The sequence below is a fragment of the Lissotriton helveticus genome, chromosome 4_1, assembly GCF_964261635.1.
Source record: "Lissotriton helveticus chromosome 4_1, aLisHel1.1, whole genome shotgun sequence".
Taxonomy (NCBI): Eukaryota; Metazoa; Chordata; class Amphibia; order Caudata; family Salamandridae; genus Lissotriton; species Lissotriton helveticus.
The window spans coordinates 252,896,279-252,916,906 of NC_136063.1; the positions used below are offsets into that span (position 1 = coordinate 252,896,279).

Below are 20,628 nucleotides of genomic sequence, written 5' to 3' on the forward strand. Positions count from 1 at the left end.
AAGACGGTATCTCCTGACGTCGATTTTAATCACCTGATGAGTTCCGTAGTAACTCACGAGTTGGTTTGTTCTGGCGAAAGGATTATGGCCTTGGCAGCGATGCATGTACTAATGGGTCAATGGAATTTACTTGCAGCGGCGCAATATTTCTTGGCACAGAGCTATGTTGAGAACCCACTGAGTTGTCCTCTGATGATGCTAGAGGCTCCGGTGCTGGAGGAGCACGTATGTTCTTTCCCACTAATGAATTGGATGGCTGAACTGTTTTCGGATGATGACAGTGATTTCATGCTGAAGGCTGTTGCTGCATATTTTGCCTATTCAGTCCTGTCCTAAAAAGACTTTCGAAACTTTTATGATGGCCCTTTCATATTTACAGAATTTTGGAACGTTTTTGTGTACGAAATTATACACACCCACACCTATTGACTTGAGTTATAGTGTATTATGTATTGACTTGGTTGAGAATTTTTACTTACCATCTATAAGAGATTTTTCACCGGATATTACAAATTGAGCTGACTAGTTAATATTGAACTCTGTTTTCAAGATGTGTCCTTATTCTGGTCTTGAATTTCGCGTTACATGGCGCTACATGGCTACATTCCTTATTTTGTCCGTGCTCGGATCATTGGGGGGGTGTCATATAGATACTGCTTACCTATATACCGTGTTAAGTTAGCATGAGCTTAGTAAAGTGTTTAAACGCCATTTTTCCTTTTTGCTGCTTTTGCACACGACACATAATTGTTATTATAGCTTTCAACCTAGAAGAGCGTTGTGATTTACAGGAGAATAATATGTTATTGCTCTGATATCAGCTTTGTTTGGTAACATATGTCTGCACAGTGAGTGCTGAAGTTTCACAGGATAACTCGACACAGTGTTGTTGTAAGGTCTGATCTTCGCACCTTTCTAGACATAACATGAATGCAGCTGCTGCCAAAACTGGCTTTACACGCGTTTTATATTGCTTTGCTGAGGGTACACGTAAAACACACTTGATGGTGCTTCGCATGCAGAGAGCTGGTGGAAGATGATGTGATCCTCTGCCACTGAGATTTTGAGGTATGGGCCAGCCCTGCTAAAATCCAAAGAGACCTTCATAGATAATAATATACTATGCAAGTTAGGAAGGGTGAGAATTAGGTGTTGCAAACTCCTATTCATTTCAGCATATTAGCATGCTGTCACCTTTCGCATTTTATGGACTATTAACTATGCTGATAACTTTGCTTGTGATAATATGTTTGCTTGTATTATCTAAGATACTGCGTTTGAGAACCCTGCATTAGTAAATAAATATTTCAAATGTGCACATGTCCTCGTTTACTCCACGTTCTGGTTTGAAATGTTTGCATAAAGAAAGAGTGTTCATGTGTTCCACGATGCCTGAGGTATTCTAAGTTCATGTTCTGATCTGTCTAAACATTGGGAATTTATACTGACCAATGAGACACTGTAGCTAGCTCAGTAAGGGGATTTTGGGTACTGAGGTGAGTTTTGGGGCACCCTAATTCACCGAGGTTCCGAATCTCTATGCACAGTTCTGTAGGAGAACGGAATTCCCGCTACAGTAGTACTTGTTGAAGTGTTACCATGTGGTACGGGCTCTATAGCCCCTTTTAGAATGAAAGACTGCACTTCTTGTTTGAGGAGGTTTAGGGTATCTGGTGAAAGTTTGTGTTGCTTTGGTGAAATGTTTGGAGGAGTGTTGATGAACACCAGGCAATAACCAGAATGCATAATTTGTAGTACCCAATTTTCTGTTACTTACTGCCAGATTGGTAGAAAATCTGAAAGTCTTCCCCCGACAGGTGTTAAGTGGTCCGGGGAAGTGTAGGCAAGTCACTGTTTTGTATTGGAGGGGGAGGTGCGTTTATTTCAACCCCTACCCCGTTTGACGTTATCTCTGTAACCCCCCCTAAAGTAACCCCTAGAGGGAGAGGGTTGGTTAATGCCCTTGTAGGTAGAGGTGGTCTATGAGGAAGTATTTGTGGAGCCTCTGCGGTAGAAAGTGCCCCATTAGGCCCACCACACTACGTGCTACACTGCCTCTGCTGATACAGGACTAGGCTGGGGTCTGACAGAGCTTGTTGTGTCTCCCGTCCGCTCGCTCTAGCCAGTCCAGAGCGCCCAGCTTGGTGGACCTGTTACGATGACGCATCCGGGACAAGGCAGGGGGTGCCATCGTCAGGAAGTGCCTCCTACCCAGTCTGCTGTGACCGGGTGGACCGAGCCCACCTCAGCGGTGCTTCTTCGCCGCCTCGGTCTTTGGCCTTTTTGACGAGATAAGGCGGTTGCATGGAGTGATGTGAGCCACCGTCCCATAATCTGGGACCAGCACAATGGTTTTATTTCATTGATTTGCTGTGTCACCGACCTGACTTGACTCGAGATAGGGCGCGACCATCATCTACACTGCGGACGCAGTCTTTCCTATGAGCAGGTTGGCTCTTTATGTTGCTGTCAATCGCGGCCCCTGCTTAAACTTCTTCTGGGGTTTGCTTCTGTTCTCTGCAGGTCCTGATTGGCATGGCCCAGTGCATCTGTTTAGGCACGGGTGCCCTGTGACGATCACGTTGTTTAACTCCCCTGGCTAGGGATGCCTTTTCAGTGATTGTTGGCTTAGCAGGAAGAGCTTCTCACCTAGCTCCTAGGGTCTGTGTCTCTGTTTGCCCCCTCACCGGAGCTTCCCTGAGGTCTCCATTTCTAATACCTGGGGCCTCAATTTCAGAATCCCTACTAGCCTCTAAAGCCCTTCCTAAGGATGGCGGTCTCAGGAAAGCTGATATGGAAGAAGGACTATTCCCACTGCAGCTCCTCTCAAATTGAGAATTAAAATGGCTCTATATCTTTCCCAGGAAAGCTGTAATGGTAAAAGACTATTTGACTCTGCAGTCCACGTAAAACAGTTAATAATATAATGACTATCTACTCTGCAGTTCCCTTTAAGAGATGCTCATATCTTTGGCCTCCCAGAGCTCTATGGGGATAGTAAAAGACTTCCAATAACGCATATCTGATCTTTGATATCACAATTTTGGTCATTTCGGAATAATCTCTGCCTACACCGTCTCTCACACATGCTTTCTTCTGCATTATCAGTTCAGCCTCATTTTCCTCCACTCGACCTACTCCTCTTATATCACTAGACTATGGTTTTATCCGGGCATTAGTCCTATCATATCACCCTCACATATTGATTCCTATTCCATCTCTGTCCCCCACCTCTCAACCACAGTCATTACCCCCCACTCCCCATCTTCTTGTTCTATCAGGTGCCTGGCTAGTTGGGTGCTGCCTCATCTCATCCTTTCCCTTAGTTCCCTAGGATGTTCCCTCACCTTCCACCTTCTCTGAGCCTCCGGAACCATCTTCTTGCACTCCTCATTTTTGTAACTCCTTTCCTGTGACACTGCACTCACAAGTAACTTAGCAATTACACTTTTATGTCCACCTTCCTCCAGCTCCACTAAGGTCAATACGGATACCAACTTATCCACAGCCTCACTCTCGCACCTGGAGCCTACAGACCTTCATGTATATAAAATCATGAATCCTCACAACTTTTCTAAGAACACAGCTAAACACTTTAAATATCGACTCCTTATTTCACACCCAGAAACCCTTTCTGCATAAAAAGAGGAGATTTAATCTGTGATCTTATCTTCTATACCCAAAGACGCGCCCAATGGAGAAGCGCTCTATATTCACTATTCACAATCACCACATCCAAACAAAACTTCCCATGGTCTAAGAATCACGGTGGCCCACTCACCAGCCTATACATTTGAAGCTACTATCTCCCTCTATAATAATGGGACTATCAATATCCAATCCTCTGCTCACAACATTGACCTGTTCTCTGACTTTTTCCCCATCATAAAAAAACTCTGAACTACACGAAATACGCCCCTTCAGAAACCATCCAACCCCCTCTGTCAATCCCTTGATCTCTCACCCCACGTCCATCCCCAACCTAGATGGCCTTCCTGTCCCTTCCCTCTCCATCCCCCACACATCTAATGATATCTGCTTACCTGACACTAACCCATCATCTCCTTCTACTGGGTCTGAGCAGCCCACTATCATGCGCCAAACCGTCCCTCACTCCCACTGCTCTACTAGAGTAGCTAGCCCTGAGATACACACCTCTGACGATCTCATAATTACCCCTTCCTTACCCCTGACCTATCACAACTCTAGCAATGGGTCCAAAGCCCTCATCATAGACTCATCTTCCTCACAGTCTGGCCTGAACTTCCAACCTCTGATATTAGTCAGAACCCTCACTCGCCAGTGTCCTCATATAGCCACTTAATGTGCCCTCCTTTCTTGCCGGTCAAAAGTCTCTCCTCTCATAACCCTTCCTCGCCTCAGTTGGCTCGCACTGGCCAACCTCTTCCCATGACTATTCCTTTGAAACCCCCCACCACACAACTTTCTGACTCAAGTCTCTGCTCCTCACACCTACTCCTCTCTCGGTACCAAGTTGGAGGAGATCACCCTGGCCATCCTACAACTCAAGTCTGGCATTAAAGAACAAGTTGCTTACCTTCGGTAACGCTATATCTGTAAGAAGTATTAGCTATAGATTCCTTCCATTAGAATTCCCCCCAGGAATCAGACTGGATCCGGAAAGTTTATTTTCTTCTCGTCAGCAGTACCTCTGCGCGTCGGGAGGTGGAGACGGTCGCCTCCGCGTTCGTCGTTGGCGCGGGATAATGATGCGGCAGCTACTTAAACGCCACCCCCGCACGTTGACGTCAGTTCTGTACACGACTTTCCGCGCCAGAAATGCAGAGCCATGCAAGACACTGACCACTGGTGCACAAAACTAGGGCCCTGAAAGGATGTCATTAACCCTAAAAATCAGTTCGCAGAACGGGGAGGATGGTTGGGGTGGTAAGAAATCTATAACTAACTAATGTTTCTTACAGACATATCGTTACCAAAGGTAAGTAACTTGTTCATCTGAAAGAAACACGTTAGTTATAGATTCCTTACCTTAGTATAGATACCCCAGCAACACCAAACCTGGTGGTGGGTCTGCGAACCAAGATCACACCAGAGTTCTGGAGAACAGAACGGCCAAAGAAGCAGTCTCTCAGGTCTTGACTGTTAAGGCAGTAGTGTTTGTTAAATGTGTGCAACGAAGCCCACGTAGCTGCCTGACAAATGTTATTCAGAGGAACTCCATGTCCCAAAGCAGTAGTTGCTGCCGTCGCCCTGGTGGAATGGGCGCGCAGTCCCACTGTAGGCTCCTTCTTTGCCAGAGAATAACCGGCTTTGTTACACAAGACAACCCATCAGACTTCTGTACGGCCCGCCCTTTCTTTGCGCCCACTTACCCAACAAAGAGCTGATCATCCACCTGAAACTGTTTGGTGCGATCCAACTAAAAGGAAAGCGCACGTTTTGGGTCTGGACGGTGGAGCCTCTCTTCCTCTTTCGAAGTATGCGGAGGCGGAAAAAAGGTGGGAAAAGTGATAGTCTGCTCAATGTGGAAGGCAGGGACAACCTTTGGCAGGAAGGATGGACGAGTCCAGACGACAACATTGTACGGATGCACAGAGAGAAAAGGAGGCTTAGAAGAAATCGCCTGGAGCTCACTCACCCGTCTGGCAGAAGTGATGGCCACCAGGAACGCAGTTTTGAGAGTCAAGAGCCTTAACGGCCAGTTGTTAAGCAGGTCAAAGGGAGCGCACATTAACCCCTTCCACGCTGATGACGAGCTCAGCTCGTCATGAGGTACACCTCTCGTACGCTCATGACAAGCTGAGCTCGTCATGTAACGCGGTATTTACAAAACTTCAGCGCACAACGGGAAAACCGCTAGCGCTGATGCGGTTAAACAAGTTAAAACCAGGTTCAAGTCCCACTGAGGCAAAATTAAAGGAATAGGACAAAAAAAGGAGTTATACCTTTCAAGAAATGATTAACAACCGTGGACTTGAAAAGGGAAGGCTGATCTGGAACCGAAAGATAGCCCTTGATAGTGACCAGAGCAGAGCCCTACTGGGCTAAAGAAAGAAGAAACAAGAGAACCTCAGAAAGAGGGGCAGAAAGGGGATCAACAGCCTTTGCTGTGCTCCATGCCACAAACTTGTTTCACCGGGAGGCGTATACCGTCTTAGTGGAGGGACGCCTGGCTGTCAAGAATACATCACAGACTTCAGGAGGCTTGTCGAAAGACGTCAACTGTCGCCACTCAATCTCCACGCAAGGAGGTGGAGGCTGGACAGGTTTGGGTGTAGGACCGTCCGCTGTTGCTGCGACAGAAGATCCTCCTGAAGAGGCAGGCGAATCGGAGGATAAATGGCCATGTTGAGCAGCTCGGGATACCAGACTCTCCGTGCACAATCTGGAGCCACAAGGATGACTTGGGGCCAGGTGGCGCCTGATCTTCTTCAGCACTCTGGGCAGAAGTGGTATAGACAGAAAGACGTACAACAGACCGCAACTCCACTAGCAATGAAAAGCGTCGTCCAGTGAGTGCCGGCTTGGAAATTCCCATGCACAGAATTTCTGACATTGCGCGTTCTCTTATGTGGCGCATAGATCTAACCAAGGCTCTCCCCAATGTTGAAAGAAACCTTGCACCACCTCCGAGTGAAGATGCCATTCCTGATCCACCATGCACCTGCGGTCCTCCGCCCTTGCAATCAGGGAAACTGCCAGGTGTTGAACCACCAGGGTCATGACCTGATGTTCCAGCCATGTCCAGAGGCAGAGGGCCTCTTGACATAGGGTTCCGCCCTGTTTGTTGCAGTACCACATGGCGGTGGTGTTGTCCGTGAACACCTGCACTACTCTTCCCCGGAAAGACAGAAGGAATGTTTTCAGTGCAAGATGAATCGCCTGGCGCTCCAGAAGGTTGATGTGGAGCCCGGACTCTGCCGGAGACCAGAGGCCTCTGATCTCCGCCTTTCCCATGTGGCCGCCCAATCCCACAAGGGACGCATCGGTCACCACTGTGTGGTCTGGCTGGGGAAGGGAGAGGGAGAGGGATCTGCGGTTGAAGCAATCCTGGTTCGTGAGCCACCACTGCAATTGACGTGCAGTGCCCACCGAGATCTGGACGCAATCGGACAGATTCCCCTGATGCTGCGCCCACTGGAACGTCAGGTCCCGCTGCAGAGCCCACATATGCCACCTGGCATAATCGACCAGCAGGATGCAGGAGGCCATGAGGCCCAGCAGCCTCAGTGTCATTCTAACTGAACCCTGTGATAGAGGCTGAAAGATCGGAATCATAGCCTGACCCCTTAATGCCTGAAAGCGGCTGAAAGATCGGAATCATAGCCTGACCCCTTAATGCCTGAAAGCACACCAAAGGGAACAGGCTGCTCAAATATGAGGTGCATGGCCTCATAGAATTCTCGGAGTTGGGCAGGGTCGCACCAGCTATATTAAGCTCCAGGAGGTGTGGAGACGGCCCAGGTGAAGGCTTAACTGCAGAGCCAGGCCTCGAGTGGCGACGCTCCCTCGTCCGATGACTTCACCAGATGGGGTGAAGTCTAACTCTTACTCTTTTTTTTGTGGAACTTACAAAAACGCACTGATGACTTTGACTTTGATGAAGATCAATGACTCTGCGACCAATCCCGGGACCTTCCTCTGGACCGGGATCGAGACCGTTGCACATCGAGCGGCAAGGAGCTTGAGGGATCGCTCCCTTAAGGTCTTGCCATGCATGGCATAACAACTGACGCATGTCTTAGCATTGTGGTCGAGCTTCAGGCACCAGAGACCGAGGTGCAGGTCCGTCACAGGCATTTGCATGTGACAGGCACCACAGGGATGGAAGTCAGTGGTTTTTCATGGACATTCCAGCCATACCAGCAGACAGATAAAAAAAAAAAACACTTCGACCAATGGTCGAAAAAGACTCAAATAAATGAGTGGGGGTAGCTCTCTTCTGATTCGCACTGAGTGATTACGAAAGAAAAGAACTAACGTGAGCGCACTGGGATGGCGCCTCTATAGGCGACACGTATGTCACTTTTGGCGTGCACGATGCCACGTGGAGCCAAATGACGCTAACTACTGGCACACAGAGGTACTACTCCTGAAACAAATTCCAAATCCAGTCTGATGCCTGGGGTAATCTGCGGTTAGAAATGGACAGTGCTCGTGTAACAAACAAAAATCTTCTTTGACCCACAAGTTATACAAGGTTTTGAGAAAGCGTTTTGATTTTTAATGAGTTTCAGTGAAGTTCTCATAAAAACTCTCCCTTGGCACATCCTAACAGAAAGAGGGAAGGAATTAACGCTCACTTACTGCAAAAGTTTAAGGGTGAATAAAGCATTTTTTGAACTGAGCTCTAGAGAATTCTATTTAATCAGATGTGCAGTAGAATAAGAGCTATGCAAGACTCTGCAGGTGCGGAGAGCTCGCTCTACACCTCACTTGCTAGAATTTGGGTCACACCATGAAGTGGATAGGCTGCATACCGAACATGGTTTAATGTTTTTCTTAACACTGTTCTTTAACAGTTACTATTGTGAAGTAGCTGTCTGATGAGGGCAAATACTTCAGAGATGTAAATTTAGGAAAGATCCAGTGCTGAAGAACTTAAACGTCTCTTTTTGCATGGGTGAACTTGAAAGCACTTTTTTTTTTTTAGAAACTTTGGCTGGACACAGTTTAATGGCTGGCAAGCTGTATCTGACTTTCTAATTTATACTATAAACTAGAGACAACATTTAGTACTCATTATTATTCCTGGTATTTCAAGCGTCCAAAAAGATTAACTTGGCAACCCTATTGGAGTACGATAGTATTGGTCTTCTGGGAAGAAGGTAGAGGCTCTATTAAGTAGACCTCCACATTATGGGAACAAGGACATCCCTGAAGGTGAATTTAAAGATAAACAGTGAGGAGAGAAGTACTTTATTACAGCAGATGGGGAGCTATTCCAAAAGTAAAACATGAATGGCTGATTGAGGGGTGAGAACAACAATGTATTATGATTCTTTGAACACATTTCTGTAGGCCGAGCTCTTAAGGAGATGAACTGCTCAGAGACATCACACAGTTGGCTCCAAATTGAATGATCCAAAGCAAAGCTGCTAGCTGTAGATTTTATGTGTATAGTCAATAGGTATGACTATTTGGAGGGAACATAAGCAGTCAATAGAGCCAAGTGGGGAGGGAAGAGACCCAAGCAATATCGACTGAAAGAAACACTAACAGGAGCTGTTGGTTGTGTTTCGGGCATCAAGGAGATTTTTCCAACAGTTCAGGGCCCAATCTAATGCCTTGTTTTCACCACCGAAGGCAAAATCGAGAAAAGTGATAAAAACAGACTACATTTATATCATTATTTTAATAGGAAAAGGAAAACAGAAAAGTGTTATTTTTAGGTCTGTTCTTAAGGCTCCAGGGCCATCACAGGATACGGAGCTGTACATGAAGGCTCCAATTTTCTGATGTGAAGGCAATGGAGCAGCTTCTTGACCAAGTGTGCTTATCTTTTCAGAGCAGTTAGCTGGGAAGACCTTGTGGCTCCTGTCCTATAGGTAGGCCCATCTAGTCAGACAGGCCTTGACTTTCTTCTGCATATCAAAAGTGCTCAGGGCAGGTGCACAACAGAGGCAGGACGATTTTTTCCTCTCCATAGTTCTAGCAGCAAGACAGTTCTGAAAGTTTTCCAGACTTCAGCCCAGTTGGACGGGATAGTGGAAATTACGCAGAGATTAACCTTCTTGCTCCTTAATGTCTACTATCCGGGTGAACAGCATCTACTCTGTAGTGAAATGAATGCTGAACATAGTACTTGCCTCCTAAACCAGTATATTTAACTTTGATGGCCAATTCCAGGCAACTAGGGAGGCTTCATTTTTTAAATATCAAGGTGCTCCTAAAATGCAGGAGGAGGAGGTTGTTTGAGGCATTTTCCTTGCTCCTGTAGCCCAAGGATGCAGACTCCCTGTTCAGCAGTCACTCCAGAAACCAGCTACGCTAGATCAGTTGTAGGAGGAAATTTCTGCCTGGTGAGGGCATTACGCTGGGGGGATGCTGACACAGGCAGGAAAAGAGCGAGGCTCTGATTTACTTTAACATGAAAATATCTGCGAAATCAAAGAGCTGGGTCAGAGGTTATAGCCCCTTACTCAATAAGCTCTCTGGCATCAGAGCAGAATTCAGAAAATGCATACATTTGGAAGCCATGCCCTTCAAAATGGAGACAAACATCCTGTGAATACACACATGCAGAGCCTAGTTCATTCAAACATATGAAAGACACAAGACAACAATTCACAATGGTCACACTCTATACATGTCTCAGACACAAAGGAAATAAAGCATGTCCAGTTATGGGGTACTGAAGAGATTTTTACAATGGGGACCAAGTGGGCAGTTCCCCAGCAGGAGTAGTTAAATATGTCTGTGCTCATTAATACCCATTACACTGCCATCATTGTCAGTCTTGCTGGGTAGATGAGGTAAAAGTTACACTCACAAAAGCAGTGCGCACTCCGAGTTCCATTGACAAAAACCAGATGCATTGTCTCAGGTGAGTTTAAACCGGAGAACTGTCAGTGCGCTTATAAGGATTGACAAGAGCGCTGAGGAAATATGTACACTGCTGTACAGAAGTGTACAAAGGCAGGACATGACTGCTTAAGAACCTTGCTACAATATGTAAATAAAACCTTTCTAAGCAGGGTAAGATGAACCATTAAATGGTGGTCCACTCTGTGTCTCATTGAACACATCGGTAGCATGAACAGGGTAACTATTTTGAAGTGTTGAGGGGGGTTTTGCTTTGGCATGACCTAGTAGTATGTCTTATTAAAGACTTTGGGTCATGCCAGTGAAGGCAGTACTGAAAGACTGTAGATCAATTGACATGATTAGAGTAAACTGCTAAGTTAAATGGTGAAATTGGGAAACATTAAAACAATCTTTCTGAACTACAACATCTTTGCATAAGGTTTATACTCTAATACACTACTAGTTGGTCAAATTAATACCTTCGTAAATCAGCCAAATACAATACATTTTGCTACACGATTCAAAGTCACAAGCAGGACTCACCAATTCACCCAGACCATCTTTTTTTAAAGAATACTTTGAAATATTTCCAATGGCAGACTGAATAATTTGGTCATCTTCATCTAAACTGCTGGCATCATCATCATCCTCAGAGCTCATTTGACTCTTAACAGATGTGTGCTGCTGGCTAAAACTTTGTGGTTTTTGGTAACTATGCTCGCTTGTGATATAGTTTTCCTCCATTTTCTGGGATAAGCTTGTGGTTTCTTTAGTGCATGGCCCATGAGGTGTCCTTCCGGGAAAAATGCCAGAGTCCTGGGGAGTCACTGTTTTCTCAACTCCAAGAGTGAAATGGTCGTGCGATTTATTTTTCCCAGGACACGCCCAGAGATGAAGGTCAGGATGTTGTTTATTCCTTCGGTGAAGAAAAAAAATAACAGCTTCAGTGTGAAATCAATGTGAGATACATTTCTACATTAATAAAATATTGGCCAGTGATCAGTTTTCAACCAACCATGCACAAAATCAAACTGCATCATTTATTCTGGGCCTGCCCCTAGATATCTGTATGCGTTTAAGTACAAGGAACAGTTAGTGGAACTCAGCCAACAGAAATCAGTTAAAATCACTGTAAAACTCCCCTTAAAGCTCTCCATATAGCATCATGTAATACAGAGTAGTAAACATTTGCATGTAACAAAGATTCTCTATTGACGGTAGTGATCATAAATTTAAATGCTTTAATTACTCTTAGTCGTACAGCTGGGAAGCCTAAAAAAACACAATAAATCAGCAGTGCCGGAAAGTACTCACAATAGTTATCTCCGTCCATTACCCACTTCCTGTTGCAATTATCACACAGCTAATGAGATGGTAGGTTATGAGCTCTACTGACCTTAGAATCCACCATAGTTCACACATAAATCTTGCTAGCAGTGAAAAGACCACTACTGGAGGACTGTGACGGGGGCAAGCAACTTTACTCATCATCATGGGATCTTTCACATATTACAATGCTTGAATAACAATCAAGTGGTAGCAGAACAAAAAGCAGAGACACGATGGCAGGTCACCGTAAACTGCCTGTCCACTCAAATCTCTGATCTAGACTTAAAGTCCAGTTCTACGTGTCTTATAAAGGGATAACTGTTCTGTGAAACCAAAAGGGGATGATGGACGGAGTGTTGAACATTGCAAGCACTCACCCTCAATCAAAGAATCTAGGTTTAATCCATCATCATTCTTTAGCTCACTCCGCCACCCCAGTTCAGACATGCCCATATGCAAATTAGTCTGACCCTGTGCCTCATGGGAACAGTCCAGCCCGAACTGCCAAGCCATGTCTTCCCTGGACCGGAAACAAGCATCCTGGGACCAGTTTCTGGTTAATCAGCTGTCATCAGCCAGTCTAGCTTGAATCCAGTGCTAAAGTGAGCAAGGAACCCACGTCTGGGCATACCTTGCCAACTTAGGGCGAACAAAGCAAAACCAAAGGGGATGATTGACGGAGTGTTGAACATTGCAAGCACTCACCCCCAGTCAACTGATCTGAGTTTAATCCATCATCATTCTTTAGCTCACTCCGCCAAATCAGTTCAGACATGGCCATATGCAAATCAGTCTGACCCTGTGCCTCATGGGAACAGTCCAGCCCGAACTGCCAAGCCATGCCTTCCCTGTACCGGAAACAAGCATCCTGGGACCGGTTTCTGGCTAATCGGCCATCATCATGTCTGCCTTCTTTCCCAATTCTTAGGGAGAAATTAGACCTAGGTCTACCAAATGCTGATGTAACTTTTCATTCATGCAAGTATATGTTCCTTCATAAACAAATTGTAAAGTCCAGTAAAGTCATGCACATTGTGTCCAGTTAACCAACAATCCAGTGTCTTTACTGAGTAGTCTACAAAATTAATCCAGAACTGGTTCAGGGTTTTGTGAGCCCCCTGAATCTAATTCTGTACTCCTCAGTGGTGAGTACAAATTCCTCAATCAGAGTTCTCTTCATGAGGTCATAGGACCCTGCATCTGGCATAGAGCGGATCGGTAAGCCTGTCTCTTACCAGAGAACAGTTCCAACAGGAGTGCCCCCCGGAGGGGTTTCTTCAACTTTCTCAGGTCACAAGCCCTCTCAAAGGCTATGAACCATTTGGTGATGTCATCACCCTCCTCAAATTTAGGGACAATCCCTTTTGGGATTTTAGGATCATAAGATTGCTCTTTACCCTTATTATTTGTATTTCTGCCACCATTGATGGGTGCTAAACCCATCTCTTTCCTTTCTTTTTCCAGAGCCAGGAGTCTGGACTCTAGTTCCAATCTTTCGGCCAGCCTTGCTAAAAAGCTGTCCTCCTCATAGTGGCTGCCCCCAATGTCTTCATCAGTGCCTGGTGGCCTCCAGGTCTCCAGGGGTTGAAGCTTGGAGTCAAGGGTACAAGGACCCTCTCTTCCCTAGGAAGTGTTGGCGGTGGGTACCTATCTCCATCCTCCTCACCTCCTTCCCCTTCTGGTTGGTCATCACCCTTCTCAGAAGGGTGGGCCTTAGTACACTCAGCCAATAGCTCCTGGAGCCTTTGTTTGGTTGGTTGCTGGCCCATGGCTATGTTTTTAATTTTACATAGGGACCTTAACTCCTGAAAGGACAGGTGAACGTGAGGGGTGAGGTTGAGCTCCTCAACCATGTCCTATATGTTATCATGGTTATATTCACTAATAGCTGGGTTCTTTTGAGACATTCCAACAGAAAGTTCTAACCCCCCTACCCTTGACTATAGTGACTTTTTAATTCTAAAGGGTCTTAAGCAAGGCCCTAACAAGACTTTAAGTTGGTTGGAAAAAAAATGCCAATATATAAAAAAATCACAATTCTAAAGGCAATTTAAGAGTTCTGTTGTGTGATCAGATGGTAACCAAGTAGTCCAACAAATGCAAGTTTGTATCCCACCGCTGATCCACCAAAGTAAGACACTGCCTCTATATATACTGCACCAAAGTGAGGTACAGTTTGTATTGACTCCAAGGGTCTCCAAAAGTTTGGCAGAGGTTAAAGTTAGATAGAACCTCACTCTCTAAAGTGGTAGCTTGGTCGAGCAGTAAGGCAGCATCTGTGGCAGCGTAAAGCATTTGATGTACACACTCAGTCAGCAAATGGACTCCCACACAGGAACTGAACTCTAGGCCAATTGCTTTGTATAAAAAAAGTATACTGTTATTTTATTTCTAGAACCAAGCAAGCCTGGTACAGGTAAGCATAAAAATAATTTTCAGTAGTAAATTACTTGAATGAACACAGTTCAAAATAGCAGCGTAACTTGTACTGGTTTTGGTTACAGATTTAAGTAAGCAGTTTGCAACGCATTGCAGGTATAGTATATTCGAATGAATCGGCTTTTTAAGTAAAATGCAGTTAATTACTTTTCAAATTACTTTTGCTAACAGAGGACTGGATCCTAGATTCAGCCCTCTGACATTTCCTTAAAACAGGTGAGTAAATGATTTTTAAAGAATATTATTGTATTTCAAAAGTTGACACTTAAAACCTTTTTCGCATAGAATCACCAATGTTATCCTATGAGAGGAAATTCACTTAGCAGGTACGTTAGGTTATCGATACTTTTCCTTACTCAGTGCTGGATCCTAGATTCAGCACTGGGACATTTCCTGAAAACAGCTGAGAAAATGCGTTTTGGTTATTAGGCTGATTTTTAATGAATATTTGTAGTTTTCATAGGTCTACACAAACTTTTCGGGAGAAAACATGTCAATGTTATTCTATGAGGAAAATTAGGTTATAGTTTTCCAGGTAGGTAATCGGTCTTTGGCGTTCGGGTACTGGAGTTAGACTCAGGCGTTTCCCAGGGTCAGTGATGCACTGTTGTTGCACCCTCAGCGGCACTCGAGCGGCCGGTGCAGATTGTTGAGACCCAATGTTATCCTATGTAGGATAGTGGGGCTCCGGTTGGAGGCGGCTGGCAAGCAGGCCACAGGGTTGTGGGAGCAAAGCTCCTAGGGTTAAGCTCAGGGCAAGTTGGGGACTAGGTTAGCACAAATGGGGCACCTTCAGCGGCGCTAAGGCAGCCGGGTGCATGGTGCGGTTTTGAGGTCGGGTGCCCTGTTGATTTCAATGGAGATTTTCCGGGATAAAGAAACACTGCAGGCTCGGGGACGAGGATCTTCCTGGAGCGAGAACACTTCGAGGGGTAAGTAGGGATGTAGAGGGTTAGTCAGGCATTGCTGGGTTGGGCACACAAGGTCGCGGGGGCGTCGGGTGCAGGGGTGCCTTGGGACATCGGATTTTCTTACCCGCTCAGGTCGCAGTAGGGGGGGGATCCTCTGCATTGAGGCTGCAGGCATCGTCTGGAGGCTTGAGGTAGGTCAGGGCTCGCCGGATCTTGGGTCAGGATCGCCAGGGGGGGCGTGTGGAGGAGGGACCTCCTCGTGGTGATTGTTCACTCAAACAAGGGCCGGGCTCGGCTTGTGCAGAGTGGGCTGGATTCGCAGTTCCTGGCTGGTACTAGAAGCTGCAGTTCAAACACGTCCGGTGTTCAAGGGAGAAACAGCTTGGAAAGTGGATGCAGGCAGGTCCTCCGGGGTTTTGAGGTTGCTGGCTGCTGGACATGCCGGGGTTTCGCAGGAGCAGGTTTGAGGGGGGACAGGCCTGTGGGGCTGGGGCCAAGAAAGTGGGCGTCGTCCTCTTGTTGGCTACGCACGGGTTCTCGTCCTTCATTTCTTGTGGTTGCTGGATCTGAGGAAGGAAGGTTCAGGGTGCCCCTAAATACTAAATTTAGGGGCGTTACAGGTAGGTAAAGGTCAGGGACCAATGGGTCCCTTACCTGGGGTGGGCCACTCTCCAGTGGGAGGGGGGCAGGAGCTTGTCCCTGGTTGGCTGGGCCCCCCCTCATCCCCGAGATGGTGGCGACTCCAGTTTGTGCTTCACCTCGCCTCCCCCACCTTAGGGGTGGAGTTGGCAGCGGAGGGTACACCTTTCTTCCTCACTTTGTTTTGCCCGTCGGGTCTCCCGCCCGGGAGGTAGAACCAGTGGGGACCATTTGCTGAGTACAGCAAGAGTTCGGGAGAGGCTCACATAGGCATTATGCCTTTAAAGCTTCTCCTTCGTGAACCCCACCCATCCTGGGGGAAGACGCTTGGCACCTCGTCCCAGGCTGTGCATTGTTTCAGGCCCCCGAAAGAGGCAAGCTCTTGACCCAGGGGTCCAGAAACACGGCTGGTGGTGGCAGCCTTAGCAGCCACTCAGTCAGGTCACGGGGAGTTGGTCGAGCTTCAGGGGGCATCTCTAAGATGCCCTCTATCGTGCATTTTACATTAAATCACACACTAGCGTCAGTATGGGTTTAATGTGCTGAGAAGTTTGATACCAAACTTTTCAGTCTTCAGTGTAGCCATTATGGTGCTGTGGAGTTCGTAATGACAACCTCCCAGCACTATATACTCTTACTGGCAACACTGCACTTACAGGGCCCAGGAATAGACTTGGGCAGTGTAGGGGTATAGAGCTCATGCACCTTTACCCTCACCACTGGCATAGGGCACCCAGCTAGAGGGGTGACTGATGAATGTCAGGGCAGTGGTTTGTGAGCATGGCACACAGGGATGTTCTCGGAAACCCGGAAGTACGCTGAAGATTAAACGCGACGCGTTAACTTTCACCTGAATAATCCTAAAGACAAGCAAAACTGATTACAAGACAAGATTTTAATAAGGTGTACAGTTACCACGACATCGCCGAGTGAAACAATTCACGATACACTAATATAGGCCCCTGAAGAAGGGACATCGGTCCCGAAATGCATCGGGCCAACTATTTCAACTATCGCCGAATGATTCATAATGTCTGTATGAATGTCAATACAATGCATTAGAAAATGTGTTTCTTGCAATGAAATGATGATAATGAATGTCCAAATTTTAAACTGGTTATTAATTTAATAACAAGAATAATAAGATTCAAATAAATGTGAAAATCACATGATAACAAATTGTCAGTTTGAAACAAATGGTTCTTTAATATCAAGAAGAGGAGGAAAAAAGTATAATTGTGCTGTGCGTTTGGCACGGTTGTGATATTTTATCACTAACCATATTTGTTAAATAACACAGGGATGTTTGCCATGTTGCCTCTTTGTTTTGTTCTGCACCCAGTCACACAGCCTGCAAAGGCAGTGTGTGTGCGTCAGGGTACAGGGCCTCTAAGGGTGGCACAATAAGTGCTGCAGCCCTTAGGGGCCTTCTCTAGTCACAGTGCCCTGGGTACCTATGGTACCATTTACCAGGGGCTGAGAGGTGGCCAGAGAGGCCATTTGGGTTTAGGCTTCAATGCAGTTTTTAGGGAAGGAACACAGGCCCTAGGTACCCGATTGGCAGGGGCCCAGGCACACTCAGTCAAAGCACATCAGCAATTCAGCAAAAAGTGGGGGCATACCATGCAAAAAAGAGGGTACTTTCTCACATCTGTTTATGCCAATATCAATTTCCCCCAAAGCTGTTTTTGAAAGGCTTTTAAGGCTAGGAAAATGGTCTTCAATTCTAGAAAGTTGATGTGCTGTGAGGCATCCTGGTTCTTCCAGACTCCCCTTACTGAGTTTGTTCATGTGTGCCCCCCATCCCCTCTGGGATTTGGCTGTGTGAAATGTCTTCCATGTAGTATATATGCTTTGTTCCACCACGCTATCGCTTCCTCTACTTTCTACGGGTCAACCACAAGATCTTCCCAACTCTCTGTTGATGGTGACCATGGATTCTGTAACCATTCCTGAAATGGTCTCAAGTGAAACCTTATGTATGGTAAAACGGAATGCAAGAAGCCATAATTCCCAGCAGCTTCCCCACCGTCCTCACTGTCACTACTCTCCCCTTCCGGAAGAGTTGTGCCTACTTCAGAAGAGCCATTGTTCTCTTTTCGCTTGGGAAAACTTTCCCTTGTATTGAAGTTTATCTTGCACCCAAGAAAACTTTATCCTGCTGTGGTTCGGGTGAAGAGATTCCCAGTTGAAACAGCATTGTTATCACCAGTTGCAAGTGCTATTTGCTTTTTTTGTATGAATTTGCTCTTACCAGCGAGTCGACAAGATAGGGATAGACGAGTATTCCCTGCCTCTGCAGGTATGGCACCACTGTTGCTAGGCACTTTGAGAATACTCCTAGTGCTGACTTTATTCCAAAGGCCAGTACTTTGAACTGGTAGTGTTGTTTGTTTACGGTAAGTCTGACGATTTGTTTGTGACTTGCATTCATGGGAATGTGTAAGTAAGCTACTTTTAAATATATTATGGCCATATAATCCCCCAGTTGTATTTGCAATATTACCTCCTGCAGTGTAGTCATCTTGAACTTTTGAGTTCTTATGAATTTGTTTAAAAACATGAGGTCTAGAATTGGTCTGAGCGACCCATCTTCTTTTGGTATTAAGATGTAAGTTTCCCTTGTTTCTTTCCAGCCTTGGCACTAACTCTATAGCCTATTTTGCCTGCATCTCCTCTATTTCCTTGAGCAGGCAGGTTGTTTCTTGTTTTGAAATCAACTTTCTTCTTGGATCTTTGCTTGGAGTTACCTTGTTTGATTCTACGTAATATCTAAACTGTATTAATTTTAGTACCCATTTGTCTTTGGTGATATTCTTCCACTCTTGAGGACATTTCTTAATCTGTCTCCTACTTGCGTTGAGTGTAGGAGTTATTGTGTTTGAAAACTTGTTTTTTTTACAACAAATTTTATGGATTTTCCATAGTGCCAAATGGGCGAAGCCCGACAAGCATCAAACATGTGAAAGACATATTGAAAAATTGCAAGGCACCATATAACATCCCCTATGAAGGTCTGCGGAATATCAGACCAAAACTCCCTTCCCTCTCCCCCCAGCCACGCACCATACACCTTATATACATCATGATATGAACATAATGCAAACTTGCTCTTCTACCCTTGTGCAACACCATTACCTTAAACCGGTGAGTTGCTTACTATCAGCCTGTCGATGGGGTCTCGGGATACCGGAGGCCCCACGAGGGACACGTCGATGCCTCGATATGTGGCCCAGCCTGCCCAAATCTTCTTGTGCTTTTGCGGACAGCCTCATGCCTGAAACACTGCAACTTCGGCCGACAGGCATCTATCCATTGCTTTTTTCCCCAAGTACCTATACTGGGTGGGGATGTTGCCTTCCAGTGCTGTGCAATGTCGTGCTAAGCTAGTGTGAGACCTAAGAACAATAGATGTCGTTTATATCCATTCCCCCCTATGTCCTCTGTGATGTGCAGGAGAATCAGCCTAGGGTCTGCTGGAATGTGCCATGCTAACAGCGGCCACAAACAGGACCATATACCCGACCAGAAGTCATGCAGTGCCACACAGCTCCACATAGTATGGAGAAACGACCCCTCCTCCGAATCGCAACAGAGGCACGCGGGGAACCGGAGAGGCCCCCATCCTACAGAAGCGTAGACGTGTATAGTATATCCTATGAAGATACTTAAACTGGATCAGTCGGTATCGGGTGGAGTCAGCGGAATATATCCGGGACATCTTGCACTCTAGGATGTTTGCGGAGTGTCCTTTGTGAATGCTGAGGAGTCACATGCTTGCTGCCGCCACCTCCTTCTGTGGAATTCCTCTTCTGAGTGGACGTCCACGAAAGGACTGTTTTCCTTGTTGATACTGCTAGTCTTGTGATTGCCGTTGCTGTCCTGACTAGTTACCTCCTTGAAACGACTGTTGGTATGTTTGGTGAGATGTACCTGCCTGGATGGAGCTACTTCCTGTAAGTCATCATGATGGTATTGATACACTGTGCATGTTACCTCTGAACTGCAGAGCCCCTACTGACTTTGCAGTCTCATTATCCTTCTTCAATTGACTCAGGGTCTTGTCCATCGCACTCCCGAATAGCTGTTCTCCATTGAAGGGTGCATTTAGTACATTAGCTTGCACCTCTGGGTTAAAACCTGAGAATCTAAGCCAGGCATTTCGTCTCTCCGTGATCCCTATCATAATACTATCCTTCACCAGGTGAGCTGCCCTCTTTTGGTACTGCTCCAGAAGAGGTTTCATCACCTCCCCTATTTTTTCCCAATGTTGGTAGGCATGGCGCTTGAGCAGTGCAGTGGAGTTTGCAATGTACTACTGGATTGAAACACTCCTTTCCACCTTTCATCCTATGAGGCCCATTATTTTGCTCTCCTGATCTGGAGGAGGTCCTGTGGTGCTTGTGACATTGGCTCTTTTACTGAATGAGTCGGGAAAGTCCTTTTATATAACTTGGGTCCTTAAAATAATGTTTGTATTTCTACTCTGCCGTGAGTGCAATCGCCTTACATGTAGCTGGTTTTTTGAAGACCCCTTTTCCATGATCTAAGACACTTTGGAGCATTGGCATAAATTGGCTTCTTGATTGTGCTGGCAGGAGAGTTTCGAGCAGAAAACATGCTTATTGATTTTTTTCTCATCCAGCTGTACTCCAGATTTCTCTGCTGCCTTCTTTATAACCTGATTATAGAAACCAATGTCATCAGGTGGTGATGGTTATGTGTCTACTCCTTCCTCTGGTGAGTCTGTTTCCAGATCTTGCCAATCTAATACCTGGTATTCCAAAGCCTCAGAACACTG

General features: G+C 46.0%; 1 protein-coding gene across 4 annotated transcripts in view; it reads right to left on the reverse strand.

Moving 5' to 3' along the window:
• PHF20L1 (PHD finger protein 20 like 1) overlaps window positions 1-20,628 on the reverse strand; it is an 813,558-nt gene that overhangs the window by 76,243 nt on the left and 716,687 nt on the right. For all 4 annotated transcript variants that reach the window (XM_078686744.1, XM_078686740.1, XM_078686743.1 and 1 more), the window contains one exon: window positions 11,053-11,425. In XM_078686744.1, coding sequence (XP_078542870.1) covers window positions 11,053-11,425 — 373 coding nt within the window. The remainder of the gene's footprint in view (window positions 1-11,052; window positions 11,426-20,628) is intronic.